General features: G+C 44.4%; 2 protein-coding genes and 1 long non-coding RNA gene across 9 annotated transcripts in view; 1 reads left to right on the top strand and 2 right to left on the bottom strand.

The window, feature by feature from the left end:
* ABCD4 (ATP binding cassette subfamily D member 4) overlaps positions 1-14,409 on the bottom strand; it is a 33,873-nt gene extending 19,464 nt beyond the window's left edge. Inside the window, exons 1-9 of one of the 7 annotated variants that reach the window (XM_079972169.1) lie at positions 14,218-14,409; positions 10,103-10,227; positions 9,842-9,969; positions 8,626-8,765; positions 5,809-5,925; positions 5,523-5,648; positions 4,894-4,944; positions 3,633-3,727; positions 2,343-2,464 (exon numbers count right to left, since the gene is read on the bottom strand). In XM_079972169.1, coding sequence (XP_079828295.1) covers positions 2,343-2,464; positions 3,633-3,727; positions 4,894-4,944; positions 5,523-5,648; positions 5,809-5,925; positions 8,626-8,765; positions 9,842-9,969; positions 10,103-10,227; positions 14,218-14,234 — 921 coding nt within the window. In that variant the 5' untranslated portion in view covers positions 14,235-14,409. Of the gene's footprint in view, positions 1-2,342; positions 2,465-3,632; positions 3,728-4,893; positions 4,945-5,522; positions 5,649-5,808; positions 5,926-8,621; positions 8,766-9,841; positions 9,970-10,102; positions 10,228-14,046; positions 14,179-14,217 lie in introns of those variants that run through there. The other 6 variants (XM_079972171.1, XM_079972172.1, XM_079972168.1 and 3 more) reach the window with 6 other exon arrangements.
* An 888-nt stretch (positions 14,410-15,297) lies between these two features.
* The window catches only part of LOC307214434, a 9,709-nt gene continuing 7,115 nt past the window's right edge, over positions 15,298-17,891 (bottom strand). Inside the window, exon 2 of the long non-coding RNA XR_013838084.1 lies at positions 15,298-15,427. This is a non-coding gene — a long non-coding RNA (uncharacterized lncRNA). The remainder of the gene's footprint in view (positions 15,428-17,891) is intronic.
* Positions 17,089-17,891, top strand: part of VRTN (vertebrae development associated) — a 27,531-nt gene continuing 26,728 nt past the window's right edge. The window contains exon 1 of the mRNA XM_079971961.1: positions 17,089-17,110. The gene's annotated coding sequence lies outside the window, so the exon portion shown is untranslated. The remainder of the gene's footprint in view (positions 17,111-17,891) is intronic.

Raw genomic sequence — 17,891 nt, 5'->3', positions numbered from 1 at the left:
CATATATATACACATATAAACAACAGCCTACAGCTTTTCCAATCTGGCTTCAGGCTGATCTTGCCAAGGTCCACCTTTGCTCCCATGAGGCTGCCAGACCTGTTCTAAAGAAGCCTCTTGCTGCACAGTGAGGAATGCCAGGCTCAACTATTTTTATCCCTCTGCGATTAGTTCCTGACTGTTTGGTTGGGCTAAATGGATTCTGTTATGGCAGGCTCGCTCCCAGGCCTGAATTAGGCTGCATCTTGTTTACAGAGGGAAGGATCTCATGCCACGACAGATGAAGCAATAAATTTGCTGCCTTAACTCTCTGCACGATAAGCTTGCTGCCCTGTACCTGCAAACTCCCAGCAGGAAGGCTATTCACACATTACGCTATACACAGGTGCAGGCATCTATGTGAATGACTGCATTGCATGGTGAATTTAAAATTCAACATGTGGACTAAACTCCTTAAAAATGTGGAGTGCAGATTGTGTGTGCTTCTGTGTATGCACCTATGTATGGCGGTGTGCAGTGTTTTAGGGTGCTGGCGCAACACACACCCTGTGGCAGAGTTGTGTGCTCTTGCTGGTCTCCTTCCTAGCTTCTACTTGGGATATCAAGGGACAGCATCCCTAAAAACAGTGCCATCTCCCCAAAAGACCAATAAAACCGCCACCAGTAGCGCTCGAGGTATCACATTTGTTCTCTCTTTATGGTGGTCTGGCCCTGTCTTAGGACTGACTTGCTCTTCGTCACTTCCAATTACTACTTATTATTTACTATTTCTTAAATTTCTATGCCGCCATTCATCCGAGGGTCACAGGGCCGGTTACAATATAAAAAACACAACAATACATAACATAGCAACAAGCGAAAACAATCGTTTTGCCTGACGCCAAAAGATATGTAAGAAAGGCTCCAGGTGAGCTTCCCTGATCCTTGTATTGTATTGTATAAATATAAGTTTGTAGGGAGGTAAAAAGAAACTATCTAAGAAATATGTAACTGTGCGGTGTAAGGTCATGGATAGATAAAGTACAGTGAGATTAATTGGAAGTCATTTTTAATTTTCTTCTCTATAAGTTTTATAGTACCAGGAGTACTATACCAGTACCAGGAGTATAAATGATGACAGTTATATTAATCTTGTTGTTTCTTATAGCATGGTTGTTTGTTTGATTCTTCTATTATTTGTTTGTTTGATTGTATGTATGTTTGTTTATTTATTTGTTCGTCTGTTTTTTTCATAAATGTATTTATTTTAAATTAGGTAAAGGTAAAGGTACCCCTGCCCGTACGGACCAGTCTTGACAGACTCTGGGGTTGTGCGCCCATCTCACTTAAGAGGCCAGGGGCCAGCGCTGTCCGGAGACACTTCCGGGTCACGTGGCCAGCGTGACATCGCTGCTCTGGCGAGCCAGAGCCGCACACGGAAACGCCGTTTACCTTCCCGCTGGTAAGCGGTCCCTATTTATCTACTTGCACCCGGGGGTGCTTTCGAACTGCTAGGTTGGCAGGCACTGGGACCGAGCAGCGGGAGCACACCCCGCCGCAGGGATTCGAACCGCTGACCTTTCGATCGGCAAGCCCTAGGCGCTGAGGCTTTAACCCACAGCGCCACCTGCGTCCCACCTGCGTTTAAATTAATAAAGATTAAATAATAATAATAATAATAATAATAATAATGGCTCCAGGTGTGCTACCCTGGGGGGAGAGCATTCCATAATAATAATAATAATAATAATAATAATAATAATAATAATAAAGGCTCCAGGTGTGCTACCCTGGGGGGAGAGCATTCCACAAGCGGGGAGCCACCATTGCAAAGGCCTGTTCTTGTGTTGCCATCCTCCGGACCTCTCACAAAGGAGGCACACAAAGAAGGGCCTCAGATGATGATTGCAGGGTCTGGGTTGGTTCATACGAGGAGAGGCGGTTCTTGAGGTATTGCGGTCCTGAGCCGTTTAAGGCTATTATGTGGTCAAAAGCCCCATGCCAGGAAAGCATAACAGTTTGCAGTGTTAGACGGGGCAGCAACAACACAGAGGTGGCTAGAACACCTGAGCTCCCACATATTCCACCTGGACTGAGGGAACGTCACTGACTGCCGATCAGCTATCAGGCTACACTTAAGCTCTTGTTACTAACGTTTAAAGCTCTGAACAACTCAGGGCCAAGTTAAATGAAGGACCAATTTCTTCCCTGTAGACCAGTAAGATCACGGAGGAAATATTACTCCTGGCACTACAGCCTACAGGACACCACAGGTCAGTGTGTAGGAATATCAGACCTGGGACCTTCTGCATTCAAAACATTATGTGCTCTAGCACCGAGCTATGCCGCTGCAAAAAGCTTACCTTGCTAACCAAAGAGCTCAGTCCTGCTGGATCCAGATCAGCGTAAACTCCATTGAAAATGGGAATGGCAATCACCACATAACTCAGGATACTGCCCAGATAGTCAAAAGTGTTGATTCCAACTAAGTGGGAAAAAGACAATACAGTGGTAATGCCGGCAGATCAGTTAATCTAGGACCTCCATCTACACAGTTTTTTGTTTTTTTTAAACATATACCGTATTTTTCGCACCATAGGGCGCACCGGACCATAGGGCGCACCCAGTTTTTAGGGGGGGAAATCAAGAAAAAAAAATATTCCCCCCCCCCAGCCCCAAAGAGCAACGTACAGGCTGCACACAACCTCTCCCTGCCGGAGGGGTTGCGTGCAGCTATGGAAGAAGGCAAGGCAGTGAGCGGGATGGATCCCGCTCGCTGCTTTGGCTTCCCCTTTAGCCCCGTGCAGCCTCTCCTTGCTGGGAGACGCTGCGCAGGGCTAAAGAAGCCATAGCCCCTGCAGCCTCTCCCTGCCGGAGGGGTTGCGCACGGCTATGGAACAAGCCTGCATTCGCTCCATAGGACGCACACACATTTCCCCTCAATTTTTGGAGGGGAAAAACCTTGTCCAATAGAGCGAAAAATATGGTATATGTAGATATGTACAAAATTCTTGCTAAATTTTCTGTTTTACAATTTAGAATACTCATTTAAACATCCTTAAAATATCAATGACTTCCCTTCTCTTTCCATGGTTCATTTTGCATATCATAAATCCCTACATATTTTACATAAACGAAACCATTCAGTATTCCATTATTACATCTACACAGTTTTTTGTGTTATGTTTTAAAAGTTTATCAGGAACATATGCTCTGGAAACAAAGCCAGTTAACAGTGCTACTCAAGATAATAACTGTCAATTAGAACGTCAATCTATTTCAGTTCAGCACTCAGTACCCAATAACAAAATGTTTAGACAGCTTCTCTGGCAGACAGAGCCTGAGATAGCAAAATCCACGAGGCCCAAGTGCTGCTTGGCCTACTTCCTTGCTGCTACTATTCCTTCCCAGAGTTCAGTCTCAAGGCCTTGTTGTTTGGCCTATTTAGGCACTCCTGTGAAGGCCCAGAATGACCCCATTTTGGTCTGGATTCCAGTAGAACCCATTTTCTCCCTCATCGGTTCATCAACTTGTTCTCTGTTCCCATTTGAACAGTCACTTCCCAAATGTCTTTTCTGCATGGCAGAAATCTAGAAGCTTCCTTCCCTGTGTAAGGAGTGAAGGAGGGGATGAAGGAAACCAGTTCTGCTTACTGTACAACCACAGCTCCTTGCCTATCAGCTCCCTCTGGGTCTGCAGGAGGGTTTGCAGCCTGCGGTTGGTTCTCATGTGCTCAACTTCCCCAGCTCTGAAAAGCAGGACAGTAGCGCACAGTCAGTCTGGACAGTGATCATTCCCACGGACCTGGGGGTAAGATGCATGTGTGCGCATTTAGAGGATGACAAACGGGTGGTGGTGATGGGTTGCTGCGTGAATACAACTTCTCCCAGGAAAGTGGTGAAGAGGAGACAACCAACTGATACACCTAATCCACACTTTCTGAACTCTTGTGAGATTTCCAACGACAACAGTGACCTCATGTGGCAAAAAGCAGCCATGGCGTGTGTTGTTTTCCTTCTGTTTTTTCCTGCTTGCCTTTCTCTCCCCACCCCGCCGCAATTCTGCTGGTGTTATTCCTCCTCTTCTTGCTTTCATAACTGTGGGGTGTTCTGTGAGCCAAGTAAGCGACAAACAACAACAATGGGTGAACTGGTGTGTGTGTGTGTGTGGAGAATAGAGAACAGAATGGATAGACATCCTGCTATCTAGCCAAATTATCAAAGTGAACTATGTAATGATGAATACTAATCTTACACTTTTTCCCAGTAGTGATGTATGGAAGTGAGAGCTGGACCATAAAGAAGGCTGATCGCCGAAGAATTGATGCTTTTGAATTATGGTGCTGGAGGAGACTCTTGAGAGTCCCATGGACTGCAAGAAGAACAAACCTCTCCATTCTGAAGGAAATCAGCCCTGAGTGCTCACTGGAAGGACAGATTGTGAAGCTGAGGCTCCAATACTTTGGCCACCTCATGAGAAGAGAAGACTCCCTGGAAAAGACCCTGATGTTGGGAAAGATGGAGGGCACAAGGAGAAAGGGACGACAGAGGGCGAGATGGTTGGACAGTGTTCTGAAAGCTACAAACATAAGTCTGACCAAACTGTGGGAAGCAGTGGAAGACAGGAGTGCCTGGCGTGCTCTGGTCCATGGGGTCACAAAGAGTTGGACAAGACTAAACGACTAAACGACAACAACAATCTTACACGTAAAACAACAAACAAACAAACAAACAAACAAACAAACAAACCTGAACACCACCAAGGTGGAACCCAACTGGGAACAGGAGATGGGAAGAAATGCTAATTATTCGAGATGTTTGTGGGATACACTTCAACACAAACCGTGCAATACTCGCAGGAACCAAAGGCGTCACAGAAAAGATATACTAAAAATTGAGATGTCCACTTACTTACCTGTAAAAAGCAGCAGATTCGGCATTCACCCGTAGCTGCATATGTTTAAACCTGTTAAATTCAGAAAACACTTGCTTCAATGATCATTTTTTTCAGATTGCGTAATCAGCGTCTCTGCAAAACCCATTCTTATTTCTGCCTTAGAATGACTCAGGCCACTGGTCCACTGAACTCAATATTATCACCACTGACTGGTAGCAGCTCTCCAGGGTTTCAGACACAGGATCTATCCTGGCTCTACCTGGAGATGCCAGGGATTGAACCTGGGGCCTTCTGCATATAAATCAGAGGCTCTACCGCTGAGCCAAGGCCCCTTCCCCAAACCATATACATCACTTAGGCTGGAGAGCAGACACAGAACTCTACTATCGCAAGAGACAGCAAAGGACTTAACAGCCAGGTTTATGTGTATGAACAACCTCATCCTCAGCAGCAGCCTATCTGGTTTGCAATGTGCATTCCATTTGTGAGCCATCAGGAAGTTCATATCCTAAGAAGACTTCTATAAAGGATTCTCTTAACACAAATCACAACCAGCAAACGAGAAAAGAACAGTGGCGAACACATCATTTCAGACTATAGCTATTTTCAGGGTCAAACGGATCATGAGACCTGCTGAATAAACTCACCTGAAATCACCTTCCAGCTTCTCCTGCTGCACCAGCTTTGAAACAATGGGGCTCATTAGGATCTTGTTAACAATTGTGCCCATGATAAAATATCCAAAAATACTCACTGGGCCCATCCAGCCAGTGCTAGGCAAGAGAAATGGAGAGAGATTAGAGAAACTGTCAGCAGAAGGCTGCCTTCTAATATATTAGAGGCTCATCTATGCTGTACTCCAGTTGGGAGAAAAGTTAGGGCAGCCTCTGAGCATGTGGCCATCCCTCTTCCCTAGGTGAAGACTGCCCCTACCTGTAAAAGCACTGATAGGTGTAGTAAGCAAGCGTGAAGGGAGAGATGATGAGCTTACTGGCCATGGAGCTCAGCTGCTTGCAGAACCTCTCCACATCCTGGCTGATTCTTTGATCCCTGCACGATAAAAAGGATATTTAAATTTGCATCGACTGCTATGACAGAAAGAGCAAAGCATAAGAAAAGTTAACATGTTAGGAACAGAACAGTTCGTCCACACAGAATCAGAGCTGGGTAGTTATGCAGTTTTAAGGCTGGTGAAGTATTTTCTTTTTTAATTATTAGCTTGCAAATCAATGCTAAACAACAGCTGGCAAAAATACCAGCTTGGTTACTGGCACAAAATCACAGAGTCAGAAGGGATCTCAAAGTCAGTCAGTGCAACCTCCTCCTGCATGCAAGAAATCAGATGTTACAACAGCTCCAATGGGGAGCCTCCCAGCCTTATCTTATAAAACCTCTTGTTGGGACACTCCATCTTCTCCTTCCTCAAATATTAAAATATTAGAGTCCTCCAGCAGAGCACTGATTCCAGTGCTCTATACAAGTGCTTGTTTTTTGTATCAGTTTGCTGCAATCACTGCTGAGTTGACATTACCCAAGAATTGGAGTAATTCAACTGCTGGTTATTTTCAGGAACCAAAAGCTGCATTTTTAGAATTCCTGTTGCACAACGTCAAGTCAAATAAAGTCATTATTGTGTTTGTAGCTTCCCCTTTGCAACTCCAACCTTAAACATCTCTTGCGAGTTATCTAAACAGCTACAGAATTGCACCTATAGTTGTTCCATACTATGAACAAGGCAAATGCTAATTGTGCTGCAACCCAAGGATCACACCACAATGCCAGATAGCCTATACTTTAATCAAATTGTACTTTAATCCAGTTACCAGTACTCTTCAATTTTCTTCTCACAAGCAGATCCATTTTGTCTTATAAAACAACAGCCTCCCCTAACCTGGTGCCGTCCAGTTGTTGCAAGGTCACAAATCCCATCATCCATGTTCACCTGGCCTGATGGGAGATGTGGTCCAAAACTTATCGAGGGCACTAGAATCTCGAGGGATTAGCGTCCTAATGTGATTCTAGTGTTTCAAAAACCACAAACTAAAGCAACACAGGGAAACATTCCTCTAAAGCAGTTTAAATTTAAATAGTTTAAATAACTGGAGCCCTTTCACATCTTGCTATTGTTAGCCTCTTTACACATCTCCAACTAAAGGTAAAGGTAAAGGTACCCCTGACCATTAGGTCCAGTTGTGGCCGACTCTGGGGTTGCGGCACTCATCTCACTTTATTGGCCGAGGGAGCCGGCGTACAGCTTTCGGGTCATGTGGCCAGCATGACTAAGCAGCTTTTGGCGAACCAGAGCAGTGCACGGAAATGCTGTTTACCTTCCTGCCAAAGCAGTACCTATTTATCTACTTGCACTTTGACTGCTAGGTGGGCAGGAGCTGGGACCGAGCAACAGGAGCTCACCCCGTCGCGGGGATTCGAACCGCCGACCTTCTGATCGGCAAGTCCTAGGCTCTGCGGTTTAACCCACGTCCCTTCTCATCTCCAATTAGATATGGATAAAAAACCCCACCCCACATTTGTTTGTTGCAGTTTGCATTTCAGTTTTAAATATAGTGGGTGGAATTCAGCATTGTGCTAGGGGGGTCAGTCTGTCAGGCCAAGCATTTCCAATTGCCAGACTGATTCCCGCCCCCACTCCCACCCTAGGTGCTGTTCCGGGGGCTCTCCTGAACCCCCACTCATGCCAATGGTTAGGACATTCAGTGGGAGGAGCTCTGTAGCACTAGTGGGACACACTGCGCCGACTTCTGCTAACACAACTACTGCTTTGAGTCCTGCCTGGTGGGTTGCAGCCAACTATGCCTTACTCAGAGTAGACCCTTTAAAATTAATGGGCCAATGTTAGTTGCATCCATGAATTTCAGTTGGTCTACTCTGAGCAGGACTAACACTGGCTAAAACCCAGTGCCTGGAGCACAGAGCATGTATTCAAAATGTAATCATCATCATAATAATTATAATAATTTTATTATTTATGCCCCGCCCATCTGGCTGGATATTCAAACTACTTCCCTGCGCATCTAAAGAAAAGCCCATGGCTCCCTAGAGCAGAGTTTTCCAAACTTTTCATTTTGGTGACACACTTTTTAGACATGCATCATTTTGCGACTCAGTAATTCAATTTTCCTAGCAAACGGGAGGTTAAACCAGGCACCCCCAAACTTGGCCCTCCAGATGTTTTTGGGACTACAACTCCCATCACCCCTAGCTAACAGGACCAGTGGTCAGGGATGATGGGAACTGTAGTCCCAAAAATATCTGGAGGGCCAAGTTTAGGGATGCCTGGGTTAAACTAACCCCTTTCCAGCCCTGGGAGGAGCATGGGGAGCATTCCCGTGACACACCTACACATTGCATCCGACACACTAATAATAATAATAATAATAATAATAATAATAATAATAATAATAAATTTTATATCCTGCCCTCCCCAGCCGAAGCCGGGCTCAGGGTGGCTAACAATAATCAAATAATCAAACAATCAAATAATCACACATTCTAAAAATATTTCATTATAAAAATTAATTAAAATCAAATTAATGGCAACCGATTAAGCAAAATTCTGTGCAGGTGTCTAACGTGTCGTGACACAGTTTGGAAAGCTCTGCCCTAGGGAGAGAAAAACAAAGAAGGTCAACATATATGCGGAGCAACAAAGCCAGCCCTCATCAAGGCAGATGGTGTACAAAATATGCTAGAAGGTGCCAGGAGGAGTTCGAATCATGTCCGGCCACCTACGGATTATCGATTTCCTCATGCAGAATATTCAAGGTATAATACACCTGGCCCTGAAAGTAGTAGCCATGGAGGTATTCTGTGAGAGTCTTCCTCCAGCTCACATACATCAGGTTGCGGATGAACTGGTCAAAGCTCTTCAGCTGAGAAGAGAGAGAAGTGAGACTCACAATGGGGAGACAAGATGAGAATAAGGCAAGAAAAGCATTTATGGCTACTCTTGTGGTCCAACAACTGCACTTACGATGTCATATGACATCAAGTGGGTATGTTCCCACGTTCCTGAGCGGAGCCAATCCCAGCAGGCTTGCACCAAATTTAAACAGCGTGAGATATAAGCCCCATCCATAACAAATGGAATGGGCATGTGAAACTGGTGGGGCTAATTTAGCTCGCAGCCCAGAGATTCCCCAACCATGGATTGCATGAACACACTGACCCAAATAAAGACTTCTAGTCTGAAGACATCCTCTGCTCAAAGCAACTGATTTAAAGCATTAGATGAATCCCCCCTTGTCCGACTGCTGACATAAAAAGCTCTTCACAACAGCTAACAGTCCAGACGGGTTTACAGTAAACAGAACCTTCCAGAACAGAGAGTGGTCAGAAAACAGTGCTGAGAGGCCCAAGCCAGATTAGCTTTTTCCATTGCAGCTTAGAAACTGCGAGGGAAGAGTTAGAAAGTTACTCTCTTGTTGTTGTTGTTTTATTTTATGTCACCCTTTATCACAAGATCTTAGGGCAGTTCGCAAGGTGAAGATGTGCCTTAGAAACTTTTGAATTGCTATGGCTAGAATCAGTGACTTGACTGTCCTGGCTTAACTACACCATCCCTGGGGATAGCCACTTTTGTGAGGTAATAAAGCAGCCCAAATTTATCACACGATGGAAACATTACAAAAAAACACACACACGTTATTTATAGTAAAATGAAGACCTTTAACAGTTGAAATAAAATAAATAAACAAAATAAAAGTGACAGTGATAAGCAAGCCTTGAAAAAGTGTGATTAGCCGTTAGCTAACATGTCGTTTGGCCCTCAGGATACACATGTGCAGAGCAAGGCAGTATCACAGGATCATAGAATTTTAGAGGTGGGGGGACCTCAAGGGTCATCTAGTCCAACCTAGTACAATGCAGGAATCTCCACTAAAGCATCCATGACAAATTGCATTGCATGTGCTCTTGTCTCCTTGTAAGAAAAAGAGGTTTCACTTACCATAGAGTTCAGTAGAATAAGAATCAGTGCAACTGCTGTCACTTGCTGGAATCCACGGAAGTCTTTGTTCCCCAGAACTCCATAATACTGGCTGGGAATCAGTCCCACCTGGTAAATGACCAGCTGCTCTAGGGGAGGTAAAGGGTGGTGAAGAGAAAAAGGATGAACTCCAAGGGTGCTCCCATATACATCAACAAGAGTCCTGGCACATCACAAAAGGACTCGCTTGATATCATCCTTCTTAGCCATCGACTCACTTACCCAACAGAGCAACCATGAGCAAGGTTAGGAACATCAGTACATTCTTGGAGCAGCATGCAGGAAATAAAATTTCTTGGATCTTCAGAAAACGCTGGAGAAACTGCCGGTCCAGCTGGGGCCGAGGCCTGGAAGGAACAGATTCGAGAACAGCCAGGTTATCAAGCTAGCACGCAAGCCACACACAAAGGTCTGCTCAGTTCAGACTGACTATAACCAAATGAAATTCTGGGATCGCCCTCTGAAAACAGGAATGGGAGAGATTTCACCCCGATACTCCAATAGTAACCTATGGCAATAATGAAGAATGTTCTCTGTTAGCATGGATCTTTTTTTTTGAAGGCCAGAGGTGTATCCTCAGTTGGAAATGCACTAAAGTGCTCTAGAAAAGAAATCCAGAGCTCATTGTGTGGGTCCTGATTCCATACCAGGAAGGAATCTAAGGGTAGATTCAGACAAGGAAGAGCCATGTGGATTTTTAACCATCTGATGTGTATGCTATCCTTCTTTCAGGAGCTTAGTGCATAGTATGTTGGGAAGAGACAGTGTGTGGTGGTTAGAGTGTTGGACTAGGACTTGGGAGAGCAGAGTTCGAATTCCCACTCAGCCATGAAGCTCTTACTGGGTGATCTTGGGCCAGTCACTACCTCTCACAGTGTTGTTGTGGGGAACAAATGAGGAGGAAAGCCGTGTATCCCACCTGGAGCCCCATGAATAAAAAGGTGGGATAGAAATGCAATAAATGAAAAATGTGTGAAAAATCTATAATTCTTCACAGTAACAAAAAGAGCACCACACAGCCGTCTTCCTAAGCAAATGCAGGGATCAATGGGGGAATTATTTGTTTCTCCTTGGGAAAAGATAACCTGTTGCATGACTTGATCTTTCAACTAATTTGTTGAAGCTTAAATTAAGTTTTTCATAAATTAAACTTCTTTGCCGCAACTCCCTCCCTGCATCACACACTTTTCCTACTTCCGACTGCAAGAAACCTGCAGCACCAGCATCTAAGGAAATGTTCCGAACAGATTTGCCACCTTTACTAGTTTTATTCTACTTACACTACTGAAACTAGAAGAACTTCAGCTTTCTTTCAAGTAGCTGAAATAAATAGATAAGCCAAACTGTGCTCGAGCTGTAAGTTAAAATGACACTGTTACTTTCTGATAGTTCACTGGGAGGGTTTTGCTGAGAGATGCACAACTCTTCATGGGAGATATCAAAGGATGAATACCTAAGCTTGATTCCTTTGCTTTTTAAATATTATTTTCAGCTCCTCTTTCCTAAGCACATGGGAGTGACTGTCCTGTGAATACCACCATTATGTCCCGAGTTCTTGTTTCTGTTTCGTTATTTTCAGTGGTTGCCCTGTGGCCTTACTAAGGGATCTCATTCTCTCCTTGCATTAGCCTGATGTTCCATTCTGCATCTCACCTACAAGTCTTCTAAACCTAAACATGATTAGGTTTCATAGCAGTCATACGATAGCCCCAGAACTCCACCCCAAAGCGTATCTCTTTCCTAATTTCCTTTCCATCTTTTCTTCCTAACTCTTGTCTCCTCTTCCTGCTTCTTCACTATACAGTGGTACCTCAGGTTACAGATGCTTCAGGTTACAAACTCTGCTAACCCAGAAATAGTACCTCGGGTTAAGAACTTTGCTTCAGGATGAGAACAGAAATCACGGAGCAGCGGCGCAGTGGCAGCGGGAGGCCCCATTAGCTAAAGTGGTGCTTCAGGTTAAGAACAGTTTCAGGTTAAGAACGGACCTCCGGAAGGAATTAAGTTCTTAACCCGAGGTACCACTGTACAGCTTTCGGAAAATGCTGAAGATGTATCCTCTTTGCCTTGGTCTTTGACATCTGAGATGTATATTTTCAGGTCCCACTCTATTTTAGCTGTTTAATTCTGAATTTTAAATTGCTGTAACCCATGCTGGGACCTGCTGGTAAAGAGCAGGTATTGAATTTGAATGAGACCAATGATATCCTTGGAGTCTGTGGGCGCAATTCAACATTGCACTATTGCAATCATTCTGTCTGGGAAAACATTTCCGCTTGTCAGGTAGAACCATGTTTCCTTTTCCTGCCTGCTGTTATTCTGGGGGTTCTTCTGGCCCTGCAGAAGCAATCTGGCCGGGGTGGGAGGGAGAAGGGGGAAGCCCGATTGTACTAATGAGCCTTGTTGTGTGGCTCCTGCTGGTGTGACTATTTAATTGAATCAGGCCCTATATTTTTATCTGGGATGATTACCACCATCATTCACAGTTAAGTGCTCGCAAACAGAATATCTATTTCACCTGTAAGAAAACTCCAGTGAAAGCTACTGCTTACTACATTTATACATAATTATGAGCACACCTAAGTGGTTATAAAGCATGCTTAATGGGCAAATAATCTACATTAAGCTGTCTTGGGTACCGTGTGCATTCCTAGCATTTACCATTATACTATTTGAACCTCCTAGATACCCTTCAAACCAGAGGTGCCCCATAATTCCTCACCTAGATTTGAAAGCACTTAATGCACCCCTTAACACCCTCAAGCCACCCTTTGGTAATCTCAAACATGTTGGTACCATATCACATCCTTCAATGCATACTGACAGGTGTAGTGCAGTGTAGTGTGGCAGCTAACAGACTGAGCTATGAACCAGGAAGTTTCAGTCGACATTGGTCACAGATTTACTAGGCAATAGATTCTCAGCCTCTACAGCTCCATATGCAACATTGAGATAATAGCACTGACCTACCTTACAGGGCTGTTTTAAACATTACAAGGAAAGAATGTACCTGAAGCACACTGAGCACCTGAAGTGTACTACTGCCTCAGGAGTGTGGTGATGACCACCCACTCAGATGGTTTTAAGGGGGAATTTGGCAAACTCAGGGATAGTTCCGACATGTACTTCCAGATGGGCATTTATTGAGCATTCATTCTGATTTGTTTGCAGGGAGATTAAGCAATGTTTAATGAGCATTCACTCTGATCTGTTTGCAGGGGGCCGATATGACGTTGCATTAGAGCAAGTTATCTCAAGCTTCCTAGTCCATTTTCCTCATTTACTGTCCTTATCACAAAAGTCTGATCTTCTGAGGAAGCGGATTTGGTCTGCAAGACCTCCCAATCAGATACAATTGTGCAACCTGAATTTACTGGTATGCGACTCAATCCCACCCCAAAAGGGGGACAACCTGCAACCGCCCTTTGTATTCTTTCAGACACCAGACAGAAACCCAACTTTTTTGCTGGGCTTTTACTTAAAAATGGGTTGCATCACCTTTATGGTGTTTTTAATCATCCTGTTTACATAACTTGATGTGGATTTTATTTTAATCATTTTGTTTATTGTGCACTATTTACTTCATATATACACCGCTCAACTGCAAAAGAAAAAAAGAACTCTCAAAGCAGTTTACGAAAATGAACTAAACAATAAAATTGTTGATAAAAACAGTTAAAAGCAACAATTTAAAACTTTCAAAACTAAATTAAAATGAACTAAAAACAGATTAAAACACACATCCAACGCCCTACATATATTGGGTAGGCCTGCCTATGCAAAAATGTTTTAAGCAGACCCCCAAAACAGGAGTGAAACCACCTGCCTGATATCAATAGGCAGGGAGTTCCGAAGTCTAGCTGCTGCCACGCCAAAAAAATACAAACACGCGCACACACATATATGCATATATATATATATATATATATATATATAAATATTTTGGTGGTACTGTACAGAAATCTCTAAACAAAAAACAAAAACAAAGCCAGAGTACCTGGGCGTGAGGACCCTGCAGTTTATGGGGAGATTTTCGCCCCTCTGCAGCCTCCGCTCCTTTTCTGCAGCCTGATTCCTAATAAATGGGGGGTCACGATCCCCTCACACCTGCGCCCAGCACCCCAAACCCTCCGCCCGGTGCCCTCACCGCGCCCCGCCGCGCTCACCGGGCGCTTCCCGGCGCTGCTGCCCTGGGAGCCATGAGCGAGCTGCGCCCGGACCAGAAGTGTCTCCCCAGGGGCAAAGTCCCGGCCAGCCACGTCCGAGCACCCACCCCCTCGCGCGCTCCGCTATGCTCTGGCTCGCCGGGGCTCGAGGAGCTGGTGAATATTCATTACCCTTCTTGACTATTCATGACTGCGCGCGGGCGACACGCCGACAGCAGCGACAAAGGCCGCTCAAGCAAAGAGGGAGCATCCGTCACGCTCGGTGAGACAGAGGTGGGGCCAGGGCGGCTAGAGCGGCTCGGAAAACGGGAAGGCGGAGCGCGGCTGGAGACAAGGGAGGAGCTCAAAGTATGGCTCCTCCTCAACCAAAGAGAGCGAGAGCGAGAGCAACAAGTCAAACAGGTCCGTGTGTCTAGGCGCGCGTGCGTTTTTCCCTATCTCTACGGCAAACCCTGTTCACCGCGGTCTCTGCTGGTGGTTCCATTAGAAACGAAACAGGTAGCGGAGGCTAGAGGGAGACCTCGCTGCATAATTTAACCTATACGTCCGGTTCCCGGTTGCACATTTTAGGATTCTTCATGTGCGGGGCAGAAGTGGTGGAAGTACATAGAACAGCCTTATGATGTGGATTAGGAAGAGACAGGATCGCCGAGTTTCCAAAACGAACTTTCGCTGCTTAAAAACTTTCACTAGATTCTTCCTTTAAACCTGTATTTGCCAGCAGCAGGTACGCGGGTGGCGCTGTGGGTAAAACCTCAGCGCCTAGGACTTGCCCATAGCATGGTCGGCGGTTCGAATCCCCGCGGCGGGGTGAGCTCCCGTCGTTCGGTCCCAGCTCCTGCCCACCTAGCAGTTCCAAAGAACCCTTAAGTGCAAGTAGATAAATAGGTACCGCTTACTAGCGGGAAGGTAAACGGCGTTCAGTGTGCTGCGCTGGCTCACCAGAGCAGCTTCGTCACGCTGGCCACGTGACCCGGAAGTGTCTCTGGACAGCGCTAGCTCCCGGCCTCTAGAGTGAGATGAGCGCACAACCCTAGAGTTTGTCAAGACTGGCCCGTACGGGCAGGGGTACCTTTACCTTTACCTTATCCCTTCCTTTAAACCTGTCTACCCTTTCTGCACTCACCGATTGCTAAAATAACTTTTAAGAACTGCGTGTTTATCTCAAAGCGCTGCAACCGAAAAAAGTCTCTAACACTGTTTTTATTATCCAAGTATGCACGTATAAATATGTACACAGAGAGCTGGTGCTGTTTTATATGAACTTTATTTACATTGATTGCAATGTGCTCTCGCCGCTCTTGCCCCGCACATGGAAGATTCCATGGACGACACTGGGAACAGGAAAAGGGAGCCCCGTGTGGCTTTCTTGCTTGGCTGCCTGTTGGGAGAGAGAAAAAGTAGAAAAAGTAGAGCACCTTCCACCATCCTAAACGTACATGGACAGCATAACATTCAAAATCTAGGATACGAGCCCAGAATAAAATGTGTGTTTTTTTATCGAAATGGAAGGGTTCTCTTCAAATGCCAGGACTTGTTATCAGCATGCATCCTTTGGGCACAGAGAGCGTTCTTACTTGTAGTTAAATTGTTAGGGGATAAACCAGCATTTTATTGCAGCTCTCCTACAGCATAACACAGTGCCAATCGGTGTCAACAATACTGAAGTAAACGGCTCAGTAGTAGCTTGGTATGATATTTGTTTTCTGTGTTCTACTTTTAATTAGTGCTACAGCACATCCTGTTTTAAGTTTCAGGGCAGATGAAATAAAGTGCTTCTTTGCATAGTGCATAATTAAACTATGGAACACTACAGGAGGCAGTGATGGCCACAAACTTAAGATGGCCTGAAAAAGGGATGGAAAAAATGGAAAAAATGGAAAAGGATATCAGTGGCTACTGGCCATGATGGCTGTGCCCTAACAGTCAGAGGCAGTAGTGTCTGAACACCAGTTGCTGGAAACAACAGGAGGGCAGAGGGCACTTGTTCCTGGGTCCTGCGTGCAGGTTTCCAACAGGCGTCTATTTGGCCATTGTAAAAACATGATACTGCACTAGACTGATCTAGTAGGCTGTTCCTATGTTCTTAATATTCTAAGTTAGCTTTTTATCGCAACCCCAATCTCTTTCATAACATTTCTTGATCCCATTAGTCACTGATGCAATGCAGTTCGCTGGTGTAAATCCCTATGAAATCTGTTTCTCTAAAACACATATAAAAGTGCTGCTACATTATACTTATTTCATTTTGTCGTTACAGCTTCCAGTTATTGTCACCCACAAGGGGGAAGGCTTCCTGCCCTGATGAACCCTAATCCATGGGTTCCACCTCCCTTTTATTACAAATAAATGAATAAACAGCAAATATCTAGCCTTTGTAGAACCCAGATGACGAGGCAAACATATGCAGGTACTATTCTGTTCATTTGGTGTTTTTTTAAAAAAACTAGCCTAATCACTTCAGTTTTTTTTTAGCCAATGAATGAAGTTATAGCAATGATTGACATTTAGGAAAGGAGATGAGAAGTTAGACAAAGAGGAGTTGGAGTGACACACCCGTTGTCTGGATAAAGAACTTATTGGTTCATTTGTATTTCTGTTTGCTTTTCCCTGGAAGAGAAATAATTGCTGACCCAGAGAAAACAATCAGATATCCCAGATTTTAGTGCAGCTGTGATTAGACATTAGTGTGCCTACCCAAAAACAAAAGGTGAAAACAAAGAGAGGAGTATGATATTTCTAACTCTGGTTAACCCCCCCCCCCTTACTTATTTATTTGGAGTGCTTACTGCCTTCTGCCACCCTGTAAAAATTCCTGTGGACGCCCTTGCTTGTAATTCCTCAGAAATGCCAGTTATTTTATTGGTTTTGGCATTTCTGCCAAATTGACAAACATTTAGTCAATTCACAAATGCATATTCAATTTCTCAAGGCTGCTTGGAAAGTGTACCATCTGACCTAAAAGCCCTTTTTCCTAATTCTAGATCTGTGATGAGGATAATTCACTTTGAACATGCGCAGAGACCTCTACCTATTTACAGCTGACTTCTAAAATCTAAAAGAGGTAAAATCTAAAAGAGTTTTTCCGTAGGAGCTTTGGCTGAAATTAAGCCCTGAAAGCACTTTAGTAAAAGTTTTAATTAGATGGAGTACACTTCTAGCTGTTTACTGCAGCATCCAAAACCCACAGCAAAATCCAGTTGTGGGTTTTAGAAGCTGCCCAGGGGAGACTTTGTTCCTATCACTTTGAAGCGGGAGTGAGATTTGTGCTTGATAACAGCAGCCTAAGGTATTTCACACTTGAACCCATTAGATAAGGCACATTTCACAAGGAGAAAAATGCTGCCTTTGAAGCAAAAATGTTTGCTGTTGTTCCCCAACAGTTTACTCAGTATGTGGCAAGTGGAACATTTAAAGAGAGCAAAAATACTGCAGAGCAAGTCACAACTCAGCATACTGTTCTACTCTCGCCACACATTTCTAGTATATAGAAATAAATTATCCAAGCTGAGCCAAGCTCCCATCTAACAGCACTATATATTTGTTAATTTTTGTCATATGCATGCGACTCTGAAAAGCAGCTTTGTCGCATTACCTGGGAATGGTGTTTTTCTTTTGCAGTAATATTTTAGGCCCTCATTACACTGGCAAGCACCAAAAGTTGATTTACAGACATGCCATAAAAGAGCTAAAAATAGTTTTAAGAACGGTACAAAAAACAATGGACGAAACCAATGGGGGTTTGGTTGATAATAAGATCCCAGCAACAAACAGCGAGTTGCCTTTCTTTCCCAGCTGAGTCACTGCTGCAAATACATAACCCCACCCCACCCCAGCTTCTTTTT

Source organism: Podarcis cretensis (genome assembly GCF_951804945.1).
Source record: "Podarcis cretensis genome assembly, chromosome: 1".
NCBI lineage: Eukaryota > Metazoa > Chordata > Lepidosauria > Squamata > Lacertidae > Podarcis > Podarcis cretensis.
This window is presented reverse-complemented; position numbering and strand designations above follow the sequence as displayed.